Below are 15,365 nucleotides of genomic sequence, written 5' to 3' on the forward strand. Positions count from 1 at the left end.
GACTCACGAGGTCAGGAGATCGAGACCATCCTGGCTAACACGGTGAAACCCCGCCTCTACTAAAAAATACAAAAAACTAGCCGGGCAAGGTGGCGGGCGCCTGTAGTCCCAGCTACTCGGGAGGCTGAGAAAGGAGAATGGTGTAAACCCGGGAGGAGGAGCTTGCAGTGAGCTGAGATCCGGCCACTGCACTCCAGCCTGGGCGACAGAGCGAGACTCCGTCTCAAAAATAAATAAATAAATAAAATTATTATTAGTAAGCACGGGGTTTCCTGACCTCAAGTGATCCACCCACCTCGGCCTCCCAAAGTGATGGGATTACAGGCATGAGCCACCACATCTGCCCACTTAAATTTTATTGTTCTTTGTCTAAGAAACATAAAAGCACCTGGCTTTGGGCACTTTTTCTGACTTCTCTCTCTTGTGAAGATCCCCATGTACATGTAAAACTAATACAATTTGTATAATTTTCTCGTTTGTCCACTGTCAATTCATTTTTTCTTATTTTACTTTATTATTTATTTATTTATTTTTGAAGATAGGGTTTCACTAACTTGCCCAGGCTGATCTCATACTCCTGGGCTCAAGGGATCCTCCTGCCTTTACCTCCCAGTAGCTAGGATTACAAGCGATTCTCAATCTGGGCCTAGATTCAACTAAAGAGCCCACTAAGAGCTAAAAGGCAGTTAGAGGTGACTCTTACTCCCATACACAGTGAGGGAGGAGACCACCCCTCATACTGTCTTATGCCCAATTTCTGCCTCCAAAGAATGAAGAAGTAAAAACTAAAAGGCAGAAATGAAATCCATAAGCAGACAGCCCGGCGCCAGACCCTGGGCCTGGCAGTTAAAGATCGACCCCTGACCTAATTGGTTATGTTATCTATAGATTACAGACATTGTATAGAAAAGCACTGTGAAAATCCCTGTCCTGTTCTGTTCCATTCTAATTACCGGTGCATGCAGCCCCCAGTCATGTACCCACTGCTTGCTCAATTGATCATGACCTTCTCACGGGGACCCCCTTAGAGTTGTGAGCCCTTAAAAGGGACAGGAATTGCTCACTCAGGGAGCTTGGTTTTTGATACCTGAGTCTTGCTGATGCTCCTGGCCGAATAAAGCCCTTCCTTCTGGGCCGGGCGCGGTGGCTCAAGCCTTCTGGGCCGGACGCGGTGGCTCCCAGCACTTTGGGAGTCCGAGATGGGAGGATCACGAGGTCAGGAGATCTAGACCATCCTGGCGAACACGGGGTTTAGTAGAAACCCCGTCTCTACTAAAAAATACAAAAAAACTAGCCGGGTGAGGTGGCGGGTGCCTGTAGTCTCAGCTACTCGGGAGGCTGAGGCAGGAGAATGGCTTAAACCCGGGAGGCGGAGCTTGCAGTGAGCTGAGATCCGGCCACTGCACTCCATCTCAAAAAAAAAAAAAAAAAAAAAAAGCCCTTCCTTCTTTAACTTAGTGTCTGAGGGGTTTTGTCTGCAGCTCATCCTGCTACATTTCTTGGTTCCCTGATCCCCCTTTGAGTTGTGAGCCCTTAAAAGGGACAGGAATTGCACACTCGGGGAACTTGGTTTTTGAGATGTGAGTCTTGCTGATGCTCCTGGCCGAATAAAGCCCTTCCTTCTTCAACTCGGTGTCTGAGGGGTTTTGTCTGCAGCTCCTCCTGCTACAACAGGACATGTATGAAGTCAAATGGAGCACAGAATAGGTCATCAGGAAGTGAGAGGGTGGTCTGGGGGAGAGTTGGCAACATTTACTGAGATAAAGACCCCAGGGGAAGCAGTTTGGGGCAAGAAAGGGATGAGTTGGGCTTGAGCAGAGGAGCCTTGGGCCATCCACCCAGCGGCAGGATGTGAGGGGAGCTGAGAGCCCGGCTGCAGCTAGAGGGAGACCGGCAACTGGGAGACGTCCTGCACAGTAAATGGGAGAGGCTCCTAGAAGAGAGGACCCTCTGACTTTCTCAACCTTACCGTACTTTCCCCACTGCCTCTGCCATCAGGAAGATTCCAGAATTTCAGGCTCCAAGAAGCCTACAAGAGAGGAGGTTCTCCTGTATCCACTCCTTTTTCTTTGTTTCTTTCTTTTCTATTTTTGAGTCGGAGTTTCGCTCTGTCGCCCAGGCTGGAGTGCCGTGGCGCAATCTTGGCCCACTGCAAACTCCGCCTTCTGCGTTCAAGCGATTCTCCTGCCTCAGCCTCCCCAGTTACTTGGATTATTTAGTGGAGACGGGGTTTCACCATGTTGGTGAGGCTGGTCTCGAAGTCCTGACCTCAGTTCCTCCGGCCTCGGCCTCCCAAACTGCTGATTACAAGCGTGAGCCACTGCGCCACGCCCACTCCATTGGTTTTTACACTCAACATTAGGAAGAGACTGCTGTCGCCCTGTTTCTGAGATAACAAGGACAAAACGAGAGAGTAATGAGCTGGAGACCAATTATAAAACGGTCTAGAGACGAAAACTAATGCCTGAGTTCAGTAAGGCCGAGAGGCCAGCTCCCTCCCAGGAGGCGCTTTCTTGTTCTTGCAGACCGGGGCGGAGCTCTCTGCTGCACCGCCTCGCTGGGCGGGGGACTAAACAAACGCGACTAGTTTTCAAGGCCGGCCCCTGTAGCCACCGCGGCCATTTTGGATGAGGGTAGGGAGAGAACGCGGCCTGTACATACCGGGGGCGTTGTCTTGGGCACGATTGCGTAGGGGCAAAGGTCGAGTACCCGCACCGCCGCCATTTTTTATGAGGGCATATTCCATTTCTGATTATACACCCGCTGCCATCGGCACCGTTAGTTTCCATGCTCTCTAGTGCGCCCTCGGGGGGCCCTAGAGACTTTCCTCCTTCCCTTGGGCCCAGCCGCGTAGGCTTTCTCGGACGCAGGAGGTTCCGAAGGCCCAGGCCAGGCCAAGGGGAGGCAGCCGATCCTAGTCGGGGTTGACAGTCACCATGGTGCCGCCTCTGGCACCGCTCCCTCCCCGGGACCCAAATGGGGCCGGACCCGAGTGGAGGGAGCCAGGGATTGTGAGCTTCGCGGACGTGGCTGTGTACTTCTGCCGGGAGGAGTGGGGCTGCTTGCGACCCGCGCAGAGGGCCCTGTACCGGGACGTGATGCGGGAGACCTACGGCCACCTGAGCGCGCTCGGTGAGAGCCCCACCTGCTCACCTGGGCCCTGCGCCCCCACAGGCCCTGCCGCGCTTCTGGGAGCTGCGCGTGGAGTTGGGGACCCCGGGGCCGGGCAGGCGGCTTCCCCTCAGTGTGGGGTTTGCGTTCTTCTCCCCTAGGAATCGGAGGCAACAAGCCAGCTCTCATCTCCTGGGTGGAGGAGGAGGCCGAACTGTGGGGCCCCGCTGCCCGGGATCCAGAGACAAAATGTCCGACAGAAACGGACCCAGGTGGAGTATCGGGTGCTACTTCTCTGTTCCTGTCCCATCCCGGTATCCTCTGCCACCTCCAGCTACTTGCTTAGCAGTTTCCTCTCTCAACTGCCTTCTCAACTGCGACCAGGAGGCTGAGCCCCTGCCTGGCTCCCGGATGCAGCCTAGAAAGGAGCAGTGATGGGGTTCTGGCCCTGCCATAACCCGCCCCTGAGTCCTCACCTCTGCGTGGTCACTACAATCTTGGGGCTTTTTTTGGTGTTTTTGTTTTAGAGACAGGGTCTCGCTCTGTTGCCTAGGCTGAGTGCAGTGGCAGCCTCATAGCTCACTGTAGCCTGGAACTCCCAGGCTCAAGCAGTCCTCCCGCCTGGGCCTCCAGAGCAGCTAAGACTGTACAGGTGCTCACCACGAAGCCTGGGTAATTTTTTTTTTTTTTTAAAGACAAAGTTTTGCTCCATTGCCCAGGCTGGAGTGCAGTGGCGCTATCTGAGCTCCCTGCAACCTTCCCCTCCCAGTTTCAAGTAATTCTTCTGCCTCAGCCTCCCAAGTAGCTGGGATTACAGGTGCCCACCACCACGCCTCGGTAATTTTTAATTTTTATTTTATTTATTTTTTAATTTATTTTGAGACGGAGTCTTGCTCTGTAGCCCAGGCTGGAGTGCTGTGGCGTGATATCGGCTCACTGCAAGCTCCGCCTCCTGGGTTCACGCCATTCTCCAGCCTCAGCCTCCCGAGTAGCTGGGACTATAGGCATCCGCCACCACGCCCGGCTAATTTTGTTTTTGTATTTTTAGTAGAGACGGAGTTTCACTATGTCACCCAGGCTGGTCTCGATCTCCTGACCTTGTGATCCGTCCGCCTCGGCCTCCTAAAGTGCTGGGATTACAGGCATGAGCTATGGCGCCCGGCCAATTGTATTTTTAGTAGAGACAGGGTTTCACTATGTCACCCAGGCTGGTCTAGAACTCCTGGGGTCAAGTGGTCCGCCTGCCTTGGACTCCCAAAGTGACCCACTGCGCCTGGCCTAATTTTTTAAAATTGTTATGTAATATATTTTAGAGATGGGGTCCTGGGTCTTGGTGTGTTGCCCAGGCTGGTCCTGAAATCCTAGACTGATGCTCCTTCTCTGCCTCCGAAAGCGCTGGGATTACCGCCTTGAGCCCCCACGCCCAGTCTCTTAAGCTCTGTTGACTCTACCTCCACCTCAGGACCCACCCCTGCCGTTTACCTGCAGGCTGGTTCCTCTCTCCCCGCCCGCCCCCCTTTTTTTCCTTCATTTCTTGCCCTCAGCCTTTGCGGAGTGTCCAGCCCCACTGAAATTGGCCATGCCCACCTGGTTCTGCCTTTCTTGGTGCTGTTCCTGATGCCTGGAACACCCTCAGGTGTCCGCTCCTCCTTCTGGATCAGGCCTAGATGTTCATGTCATCTCTGCCCTTCCCCCGCAGTGACATTTCCCCAGTCCCGAGGCCGAGTGGACTGTTCCTTCCCTCCCTCCCGGTTCTGTCTGGCTCAGCAGCCGAGGAACAGGTGTCACTCCTCCATCTCCCAGGGGCAGCCGGGGGTCCAGCAGGCCTGTCCCTGCCCACGCGGGCTGTGGGATTCAAGGACCAGGATGAGCCGAGCCTGAACTGTCCCGTCTTTATCTCCCAGCAGATTCCAGAAACAAAGAAGAGGAAAGACAAAGGGAAGGGATGGGAGCCCTGGAGAAGCCTGTCCCTGTGGCCACCGGGTCTCCTGGACTGAAGGCTCCCCAAGCCCCCTTGGCCGGGCCCCCTTATGGTTGGGAGCAGCCGTCCAAGGCACCGCACCGAGGACGCCCCTCGCTCTGTGCCCACCCCCCTGTCCCCCGAGCGGACCAGCGTCACGGCTGCTACGTGTGCGGGAAGAGCTTCGCCTGGCGCTCCACACTGGTGGAGCACGTCTACAGCCACACTGGCGAGAAACCCTTCCACTGCACTGACTGCGGCAAGGGTTTCGGCCACGCTTCCTCCCTGAGCAAACACCGGGCCATCCATCGCGGGGAGCGGCCTCACCGCTGTCCCGAGTGTGGCCGGGCCTTCACGCAGCGCTCAGCACTGACTTCGCACCTGCGCGTCCACACCGGTGAGAAGCCCTATGGCTGCGCCGACTGTGGCCGCCGCTTCAGCCAGAGCTCTGCCCTCTACCAGCACCGGCGTGTGCACAGCGGCGAGACCCCCTTCCCCTGCCCGGACTGTGGCCGCGCCTTCGCCTACCCCTCGGACCTACGGCGCCACGTGCGCACCCACACCGGCGAGAAGCCCTACCAGTGCCCGGACTGCGGGCGCTGCTTCCGCCAGAGCTCAGAGATGGCAGCCCACAGGCGCACCCACAGCGGCGAGAAGCCCTACCCCTGCCCGCAGTGTGGCCGCCGCTTCGGCCAGAAATCAGCAGTGGCCAAGCACCAGTGGGTTCATAGGCCTGGGGCCAGGGGCCACAGGGGCCGGGTCACTGGGGGTCTGCCTGTGACCCTGACCCCTGGCCCTGGAGATCTGGAACCGCCCGTGGGCTTCCAGCTGTACCCAGAGATATTCCAGGAGTGTGGGTGACGGCCTTAAAAGTGACTATCTAGACATAACAGAGGCCCGAGTTGGGCTCAGGGGCCCGAACCTCTGCGGCGGCCTGCAGGGAGGTCCCAGAATCTACAAGACCTGGCCCTGGGGTGCGGACAGTCTGATCTTGGACCCTCAGCAGCCTCCTCTGCCAGCACCTTGCCCTCAACTGCCCAGGGGTCTCGAAGGCCCCCTTTACTGAGGCAGGGCTGAGGTGAGAACCCCCAGACCTACATAAGGGGAACCAAAAGGTGTTTCTCAGCCCAGAGATGCTAAAAGCACTGAGGTAGAGGAGAACCTTGTTTTACCCATTGTTTTTTTTTAAAAATTTTAAATTATTTTTTATTCTTGTGACCCTCCCAGAACACAATACTCATTGTCTTTTTATTTATTTATTTATTTATTTATTTATTTATTTATTTATTTATTTATTTATTTTTGAGACAGCTTCCTGGCCTGTCACCCAGGCTGGAGTGCAGTGGTGTGAACAGGGCTAACTGTAGCGTCAACCTGCTGTGCTCAAGGAATCCTCTCCCCTTAGCCTTCCAAATATCTGAGACTACAGGCGGGCAACACCACGTCCAGCTAAGTTTTAAATTTTACATAGAGATGAGGTTCTCACTGTTGTCCAGGCTGGTCTCAAACTCCTTGACTGAAGCAATCCTGCCATCTCGGGCTCCCAAACTGCTGGGATTACAGGCGTGAGCCACCACCATGCCTGGCTCCCATTGTCTTTTTGTGTGTGTGTGTGTGTGTGTGTGTGTGTGTGTGTGTGTGATGGGGTTTTGCTCTTGTTGCCCAGGCTGGAGTGCAGTAGCGCAGTCTCAGCTCACTGAAACCTCCGCCTCCAGAGTTCAAGCGATTCTCCTGCCTCAGCCTCCCAAGTAGCTGGGACTACAGGCACTCACCACCTCCACTGTCTTTTTACTGCCCAAGTTAAAATCCTGTGACTCTACTGGATCTGGCCTGCAGTTGTCATATTTATTGATCTGAGCCCAGGCAGTGTTTTTAAGTGATATGAGTTAGTGGTGAAGATTGAAAAGGATATTTTGCACACAAATACAGGTTTTCTGGCGTCTTTTGAAAAATCCAAAGATTTGGCAACTCCACCTAGGCTCCCACAAAACCACAGTTGTTGGAAGCTGAGCCAGAACTCACAATTCACCGTGGCCCGGCCACCCATCCCCACCACTCTCATGGGCTCCTGACCAAGCACCACGTGCCATTCATCATGGGTTGCTTTTAGTGGTTTTGGTGTTTATCTAAAGTACAGCGAAGAAGAAAGGAAAGTATTTCTTAGACTCATGCCTCTGTCCAAACAGTCCTTTCCATCTGGCATTTCCCGTTCATTTATCTGACTTGCTGAGCTCCTAAGGTCATTTGAGTTTGCAAACAGTGGTCTGTAGCACTCAGGTTTTCTGGAGTTGGAGAGAAAGGATGGCAGGAGAGAAGTCAAAGTCGGCTTTGTTTTAGATCTTTGCTTGTATTGCATTTTATGGTTTACAAAGTACTGTCTCCTCCATTGACTCATTGCACCTTCATAAGTGCTGAGAGAAGCCCCTTGGTTGAAGAGGGCAGCCTGGTCAGGAAGAGGCAGTCAGGACTGCCTTTCATCCCAAACCAAGGGGTGTGACCGCCATCAACCAAAAGGCAGTTCCTGTTTTTGAATGGGAAGGTTTTGAGAGCTCCCTCCAGTCTTCTTTGGGCCTCCCTGAGACGGCCACATGCCTCAGGCCTTCTTAACCCTCCTAGACCCTGCCAGGAGGGCCTCATCACAGTTTTGAACTGGAAGAGATCTTCACTTTCCCAGGCTTTTGCAGTTGGGGGCACTGAGGCCAAGGAGGGCTAAGCAGCCTGTCCAGGATCACACAGAGACCCCAGGGTTCTTAGTTGACTGCTGACTTTCCCCGTCACTCCTGAGACCTTCACTGGTGTCTCAGCCAGGGTTCTGCAGGCATCTGCCCCTCCCTGTGATAACACCCAGCCCTGACCTGAACGAGGTCAGACTAGCCCAGCATCAGTGAAGCCCACGTACCAGATGAGTTCTGACAAAGCAGCCATGTGACAGACCAGGTCAACTCAGAATCCAGGCAACGAGGAGAGTCCCAAGGCACACAGACCTTGCATTTTTCCTCTGTACCATCATGGGCAGGGGTGGGTAGACCAGGAACACCAGGTGTTAGGTTTGTAACCAGGGGCGACTACCCATTTGTATCCCCAAGCTCTGCAGAGAATCCATCTACCACTAATTCCTTTGTGGGCAGAGTCTAGCCATGGGCAGCCGCTGCCCTGCTCCTGGTCAGGACATCTCCCCGAGGAGAGCAAGGGCCTGTGATCTCTGCTGGCCTATGCCCCCTTGCCTGTCACCCAGCTCAGCCCTGTGTCTGGCCTACCCAGGGAGGAAGAAACCAGATTTATCAACCTGGAAGGAGGTAGAAGTTTTGGAGAAAAGACACTGTTCAGGTGTCAAGTGAAGTAATGAACTGACTTTATTCCAACCTCATCTCCAATCCAACCCCACCAAAATCTCTCTCTCCTTCAGCTTTTCTGGGGCAGGTTGACTTGTGTACTACCTTATCACAGGGGCATATTGGGGTCAGAAGAGGCACCTTGGCAGTAGGAGATACCTTTGTACCAGGTTTTTTTTTGTTGTTTTTTGTTTTTGAGATGGAGTCTCTCTCTGATGCCCAGGCTGGAGTGCAGTGGCACGATCTCAGCTCACTGCAACTTCTGCCTCCTGGGTTCAAGTGATTCTCCTGTCTTGGCCTCCTGAGTAGCTAGGATTACAGGCGTGCGCCACCACACCCGACTAATTTTTGTATTTTTAGTAGAGACAGGGTTTCACCATGTTGACCAGGCTGGTCTTGAACTCCTGACCCCAAGTGATCTGCCTGCCTTGACCTCCCAAAGTGCTAGGATTACAGGCATGGGCCACCGCGCCCTGCTATTTTTTGTATTTTTAGTAGAGATGGGGTTTCACTATGTTGGTCAGGCTGGTCTGCATTTCCTGACCTCACGTGATCCTCCCGCCTCAGCCTTCCAAAGTGCTGGCATTACAGGTGTGAGCCACTGCGCCCGGCTTTTGTACCAGGTTTTAATTCCCCATGTGCAACCCAGTTCCCTCCCCTAACCCTCAGCACAGCCTTGGGGAGGCCCAGCTTGCAACACCAGTTCTCAGCCCAGACTGACAGCCAGATCTGGGCCCTCAGCTTGCCAATTAAAGGTGCCATGATTATTAGCTGGAGGTCTCTGAGTGCTTTGAAGTTTGTAAAGCTTATTTAGGGCCTAGAAACCAGACCTGACTCCTCTGCGTCCTGCCTTCATGACCCAACTTTCCAGCATCTCATCAATTTTTTTTTAGTGTCCTGAAACCCTTCAGCCTCAGCCCCACCCCATTCTCAGCTCCTCATTTCTTTTTTTTCTTTTCTTTTTTTTTTTTTTTGAGACAGGGTTTCACTCTTGTTGCCCAGGCTGGAGTACAATGGCATGATCTCGGCTCACTGCATCCTCTGCCTCCCGGGTTCAAGCAATTCTCCTGCCTCAGCCTCCTGAGTAACTAGGATGTGCCACCACACCTGGCTAATTTTGTATTTTTTGTTGGGAGCAAAGTTCCCAAAATCTGGCCATAAACTGGCCCCAAGACTGGACATAAACAAAATCTCTGCAGCACTGTAACATGTTCATAACGGCCCTAACGCCTGTGCTGGAAAGTTGTGGGTTTATGGGAATGAGGGCAAGGAACACCTGGCCCACCCAGGTCAGAAAACCACTTAAAGGCATTCTTAAGCCACAAACAATCACATGAGCGATCTGTGCCTTAAGGCCGTGTTCCTGCTGCAGTTAACTAGCCCAACCTATTCCTTTAATTTGGCCCATCCCTTCGTTTCCCATAAGGGATACTTTCAGTTAATTTAATATTTATAGAAACAATACTAATGACTGGTTTGCTGTTAATAAATACGTGGGTAAATCTCTGTCTAGGGCTCTCAGCTCTGAAGGTTGTGAGACCCCTGATTTCCCACTTCACACTTCTATATTTCTGTGTGTGTGTCTTTAATTCCTCTAGTGCTGCTGGGTTAGGGTCTCCCCAACCGAGCTGGTCTCGGCAAGTGGCATCCATCGTGGGGGCTCGAATCCAGGTCGAAGGGTCGCCGGAGCAACAGTTGGAACAGAAAACCAGCTGGAGGACACCCGAGTACTCTTAAAGCAATCCCCCTGGTGAGTAAGAAGGGGATCTCGGAAGCATCAGGGTAACAATGGGACAGGTATGGGGTCTGGTTCATTTCACCTTGGAGCTTTTTCACACTGATAATGAGGAGGAACCAGTATAGCAAAGTAACACAAGCGGTTACAGAGCATTGTTATTTACCAGCTAAAGCTAAAGTGGCAAAGGAAGGAGAGGTTCATCCCTACCCTTCTGTGCCCCCTCCTTATTATTTTGAAGAAAATGACCCTCCAGATCTTTCTTTTCTGGAGTACACTGGGCGAAAAGTAGTCGCCCCAGTGACTGTTCAAGCAGTGCCTCAAGCGACCGCTCTTAGTTCTATTCAGGCAGGAATTCAGCAAGCTAGACTAGAGGGTGATTTGGAGGCTTGGCAATTCCCTGTTAGAACACCCCCCAGGTCAACAGGGAAATATTATAGCTACATTTGAGCCTTTTCCTTTTAAATTCAGGAAAGCACATTTAGTTGATTATATCAAGGCCTGTGATGGTATCGGAGGTAATCTGCATAAAGCTACTTTGTTGGCACAGGTAATGGCAGGACTGAGAGTGGATAAAGGAAATACTCAATTTCCAGGAGCTTGTTTTAACTGTGGGAAGCATGGTCATACTAAAAAAGTATGTAGAAAAAATCAGCGAGTCAGGCTGCCAGATAGGGGAAAAAAGAAAACTGTTGAGCCTGAAATATGACCAAAATGTAAAAAAGGAAAACATTGGGCTAGTCAGCGTCACTCTAAGTTTGATAAAGAAGGGAACCCAATTTTGGGAAACGCCATGAGGGGCCCGTCCCGGGCCCCATTCTAAACCAGGGCATTTCCAGCTCAGGCCATTCCCTCACCCCTGTACAATGTCTGTCCCCTACCACAGCCAGTAGTGCCGCAGTAGATTTATGCTGCACAAAAGCTGTGAGCTTTCTTCCTGGGGAACCCCTGCAAAAGGTCCCAACAGGAGTCTGTGGACCCTTGCCAGCAGGGATAATAGGATTACTTTTAGGAAGGTCTAGTGTAAATTTAAAAGGGGTACAAATACATACAGGAGTCATTGGTTCAGATTACAATGGGGAAATTCAAATTGTTACATCTACTTCTGTTCCCTGGAAAGCAGAGCCAGGAGAGTGCACAGCATAGCTCCTGATTGTGCCGTATGTGGGAATCGGGAAAAGTGAAATTAAATGAACAGGAGGATTTGGAAGCACAAATAAACAAGGCAAAGCAGCTTATTGGGTGAATCAAATTACTGATAAACGTCCTACCTGTGAAATAACTATTCAAGGAAAGAAATTTAAAAGTTTGGTAGATACAGGAATAGACATTTCAATCATTTCTCTACAGCACTGGCCGTCCACATGGCCAATTCAACCTGCTCAATTTAACATAGTTGGAGTTGGTAAAGCCGCTGAAGTATATCAAAGTAGTTATATTTTGCATTGTGAAGGCCCGATAGACAACCTGGGACTGAAAGAGAAAACAGGCACATTCCCTCAACCCCTGACTCACACACAAACAGGCCCAGTGCACAAACACATCCCACCATATATCTCTCAACTCCTGAGCCCAGTACAAACACATCCCACCATATATCTCAACTCTGAGCCCAGTACAAACACACATCCCACCATATATCTCTCAACTTCCTGGAGCCCAGTACAAACACCACCTGGAAAGTCTCCGATAAGGACACAGCCATTTATAGGGTTTTACTGAAAGCGTAAACCAATAGAAAACTGCTAAATATATAACTTAAAAATGTTAACCAATTGTAGTGCTGTAACTAAAAGAATTCTTTGTTGCTCTGTAACTTTATGTATCCTATTTACATCGGCTATAAAGGCAAGACTGCATTGTTCACAGGCCCTCTGTATGCTGTGGAATGGAGGGAATTCAAGTTCAACTTGCAGTAAAAAGATCTTTGCCGCTTGGCTTTTGACTCTGACCTGGTGGTCTTCTTCTTTGGGGAACAAACGGTCTGGGGTATTGGCATCTGGGGCTCGTCCGGGATTCCCTAAGCCCACCAGACCCTGGTCAATGGATCTACCAGGATTCCATCTGCTGATAGGTGAGCCAGCTCGCTCTCTCTTGTCTGTCTGTGTCTGTTCTGAACCTGTATCTGTGACTCATGAGGTCTGAAACTGAAGCTGATGCACTCCATGATCTACTACAGGACGCCAGTGGAGACCGGTGAGACGCCCTGGCTCTCAGCTCAAGATCTAGATTTTATCTGAACTGATTCTGACCCGGTTCCAGAGTGCTGCAGTTAGATATTATTTATACGCCAGATTTCTTACAGGAATTCTAACCCATATTCTTTACAGGAAGAGACTACAAATTATTACAGGAGGGGTAATAACAGAGCACTCCCCCCTATCTCTCCTTACAAGTAATTTCAAGGATGTTAGAGCAAGGGGCCATGATCTTAGTGTATGGAAATCAGAAGGGAAAGCTAATTACTCTGTGCCTCTCCCAATGGCCTGCCTTGATGGGGTGGCCACCAAGGGATGTTCCAACTTCCTGTCATCACTTCAGAGTAAAGTCCAAGATTTTCCTACTCAAGGTGGCCACTTGGATCAAATCATATATCCTCATATGGTAGGACCCTGCTGAGAACCCGGCCTGGCTGTCCCCTTCCACTAGCCCCTGAACCCCGGCACTGGTTGCTCGGCTGCTAAAATCCGCCAACCGACGTCTCCATCCTGTTCTACCTGGATAAAGGGACCCACTGTCCACAGAACCTCCCATTCCCTCCGGGCCACAGGCCCCAGCCCCGGGGCTGAGCTGCTGCGGGAAGGAGCAGTAGACGGGAGGCGCTGCCGGGCGCACTCCGCGGGACCCGCTGAAAGTGAAAAGTAACCCTTGAAGGGTCATGGGCGGACGCGAAGACTTATGGCTAGCCCCCAGTCACTTCGACTCCACAGTGGCTCTACCCTTCGGAAATAGGACCTCAGATGACACGGGAATCCTGTACCCAGTACTGGCTATCTCCATCAGTGATCTGTATAACTGGAAGACTAGAGTTTCGGTTCTCAGACAACCCCAAAGATTTAATGGCTTTACTAGATAATGTCATGCTCACCCACCAGCTTCACTTGGGATGATACAAGCAGCTCCTCCTCAATCTACATGGAACGGAGGAGCGAGAGAGAATACAGGTAGAAGCAGAAAAGCAGGTCCCGGGACGACGTCAACCGACCGCCAACCCCTAATCTCATAAATGCTAATTTTTCCTGACCAGGCCGGGCGGGACTACAAATAATTTGCAGAAGGTAGGGGATAAAGGTAGGGCTACACCTCAGCCAGAGACTCTAATGGCGGGTCTCGGCAGCTGCTCGCAGTTTCTCCACTAATTTGGCTAAAGTATACTCTGTTCTTGCAGGGAAAGACACAGAAAGCTCCAGCCACCTACTCTTAGAAAGATTAATGGAAGCTTTTAGACAGTGGCACCCCCATAGACCCAGAGGTTCCTATGGAAGTCAGGGCAGCTGTCATAATGTCTTTTGTAAATCGTATGCCCCAGACATTAAAAGGAAACTCCAGAAATTAGAAGACTTAGAGGGAAAACAGATTCAGGACCTCCTTCAGATAGCCCAGCGTATTTACAATAACAGAGATACTCCAGAAGAAAAGCAATTTAAGACCACTGAAAATGACCAAGGTCCTGCAGCAGTAGCACAGAAAGAGCATCTACAGCCAGAGAACACCTAACCTAGGCAACCCCCAGACATGATAATCTGAGCAAAGACCAATGTGCATACTGTAAGGAAGCTGGCTCTGCAAGAGACTGCCCCAAAAAAGAAACAACTTAGGGTCAGGGACCCCTAGGTTCACACCCTGCATTTGGGGTCACTCAAGACTTAAGACTAGGGAAGACGGGACTGACCCTCCCAGAACCAGGGTAAGTGAGGGTCCCCAGTTCAGTTCTTGGTCGATATGGGAGCACAGCACTCGGGTCCTAGTTAAAACTACACGGAAAATTACACATCCTCCAAGTCCTCAGGTACAAGGGGCCAGGAATTAAGAGAAATACCCCCTGGACAACACAAAGAACAGTAAAACCTCGAGCCAGGAATGTAAACTCCATTCTTCCTGGTCATCCCTGAGAGCCCCTGTCCCTGGCTGGGGAGAGACCTGCTAACTAAAAATGGGAGCACAGATCCATTTCCCAAGGGCCCATCGGACTAACTCCCAAAATCAGCCCGCGGTCCGGCCCTGATCATAACCCTAGAAGATGAGTACCGCTCCACTGTGAGCAAGTGGCCCCCACCAGGACATAGCAACCTGGTCAGCAATATCCAGGAGTTTGGGCGAAACGGGGGCTTAGGACTAGCAAAACACCATCCTGCCTTGTTTGTTGAACCCAAGCCTGGGACAGACCCTCTGCCTGGGTACGCCAATACCCGCCCGTGAGGCCAAAGAAGGGATTGCACCACATATTTACGTCGACTAAGGGGTCCTTCGCTTCCACATGTCACTTCCTGAATACTCCATTGTTGCCGGGTACTAAAACCTAGTAGCTGAGAATACAGACCTGTACAAGACTTGAGAAGTCAATAAGAGGTTATGGACATACATCCAACTGTGCCTAACTCCAGACACCCTCCTGAGTACCCTAAACCCTAAACATCAATGGTACACTGTTTTAGATTTGAAAGATGCTTTCTTCAGTTTAGTAGCCCCTCAGAGCCAAAAGCTCTCACCGAGTGGACTGACCCTGGAGGGGCGCTGGGTGGCCAACTGACATGGACCAGACTGGCCGCAGGGATTCAAAAACTCTCCCACTCCTGTTCGATGAGGCCCTCCATGAAGACCTGGGTGAGCACCACGCAAACACCCTGAACAACTTACTACAGTATGCTGATGACCTCCTGATTGTTGCTGAGACCCAAGAAGCTTGTATTCAAGGACCAAGGGTCTCTACAAGCTCTAGGAACCTAGGCTACCGAGCCTCAGCAAAGAAAGCTCAAATCTGTAAATCAGAAGTAACATATCTGGGGGTACTCTGCTAAAAAGGAGGGCAGTGCTGGTTAATAGACGCCTGCAGGCTAAGACTGTTCTGCAGATCCAGGCTACAAATCCAACTACAAGTAAGGGATTCCTGGGGTCGGCGGATTTTGTAGACTATGGATACCTGCTTGCAGAGCTGGCTAAACCTTGTATCAGGCAACATGGGGCAGCAGCCATTTAATTGACAGAAGAAGCCCAGTCGCTTCCAACA

At 51.5% G+C, this 15,365-nt stretch overlaps 1 protein-coding gene across 3 annotated transcripts; it reads left to right on the forward strand.

Moving 5' to 3' along the window:
• Window positions 1-2,618: 2,618 nt before the first annotated feature.
• Window positions 2,619-11,603, forward strand: LOC101015364 (zinc finger protein 764). 3 transcript variants are annotated; one of them, XR_641386.4, is made up of 4 exons: window positions 2,619-3,132; window positions 3,273-3,383; window positions 5,016-6,149; window positions 10,002-11,603. XR_641386.4 is itself a non-coding variant. In XM_003916765.5 (3 exons), exons 1-3 carry the CDS (start codon window positions 2,937-2,939, stop codon window positions 5,930-5,932), a joined length of 1,224 nt encoding a protein of 407 aa, XP_003916814.1. In that variant the 5' UTR covers window positions 2,619-2,936; the 3' UTR covers window positions 5,933-7,407. The 3 variants fall into 3 exon arrangements, 2 of the variants coding, with proteins under 2 accessions (XP_003916814.1, XP_009194532.1); XM_003916765.5 differs by lacking the exon at window positions 10,002-11,603 and having other exon boundaries at window positions 5,016-7,407; XM_009196268.4 differs by lacking the exon at window positions 10,002-11,603 and having other exon boundaries at window positions 2,620-3,132; window positions 5,019-7,407.
• Window positions 11,604-15,365: the final 3,762 nt, after the last annotated feature.

Source organism: Papio anubis, chromosome 18, assembly GCF_008728515.1.
Source record: "Papio anubis isolate 15944 chromosome 18, Panubis1.0, whole genome shotgun sequence".
In the NCBI taxonomy this organism is placed as follows: Eukaryota; Metazoa; Chordata; class Mammalia; order Primates; family Cercopithecidae; genus Papio; species Papio anubis.

Excerpts from the sequence above, each read along its gene's own strand:
- LOC101015364 (XM_003916765.5), top strand. The coding sequence starts at position 2,937 with ATGGTGCCGCCTCTGGCACCGCTCCCTCCCCGGGACCCAAATGGGGCC. Across the intron at positions 3,133-3,272 it reads CGGCCACCTGAGCGCGCTCG|GAATCGGAGGCAACAAGCCA; the intron begins GTGAGAGCCCCA and ends CTTCTCCCCTAG. Across the intron at positions 3,384-5,015 it reads TCCGACAGAAACGGACCCAG|CAGATTCCAGAAACAAAGAA; the intron begins GTGGAGTATCGG and ends TTTATCTCCCAG.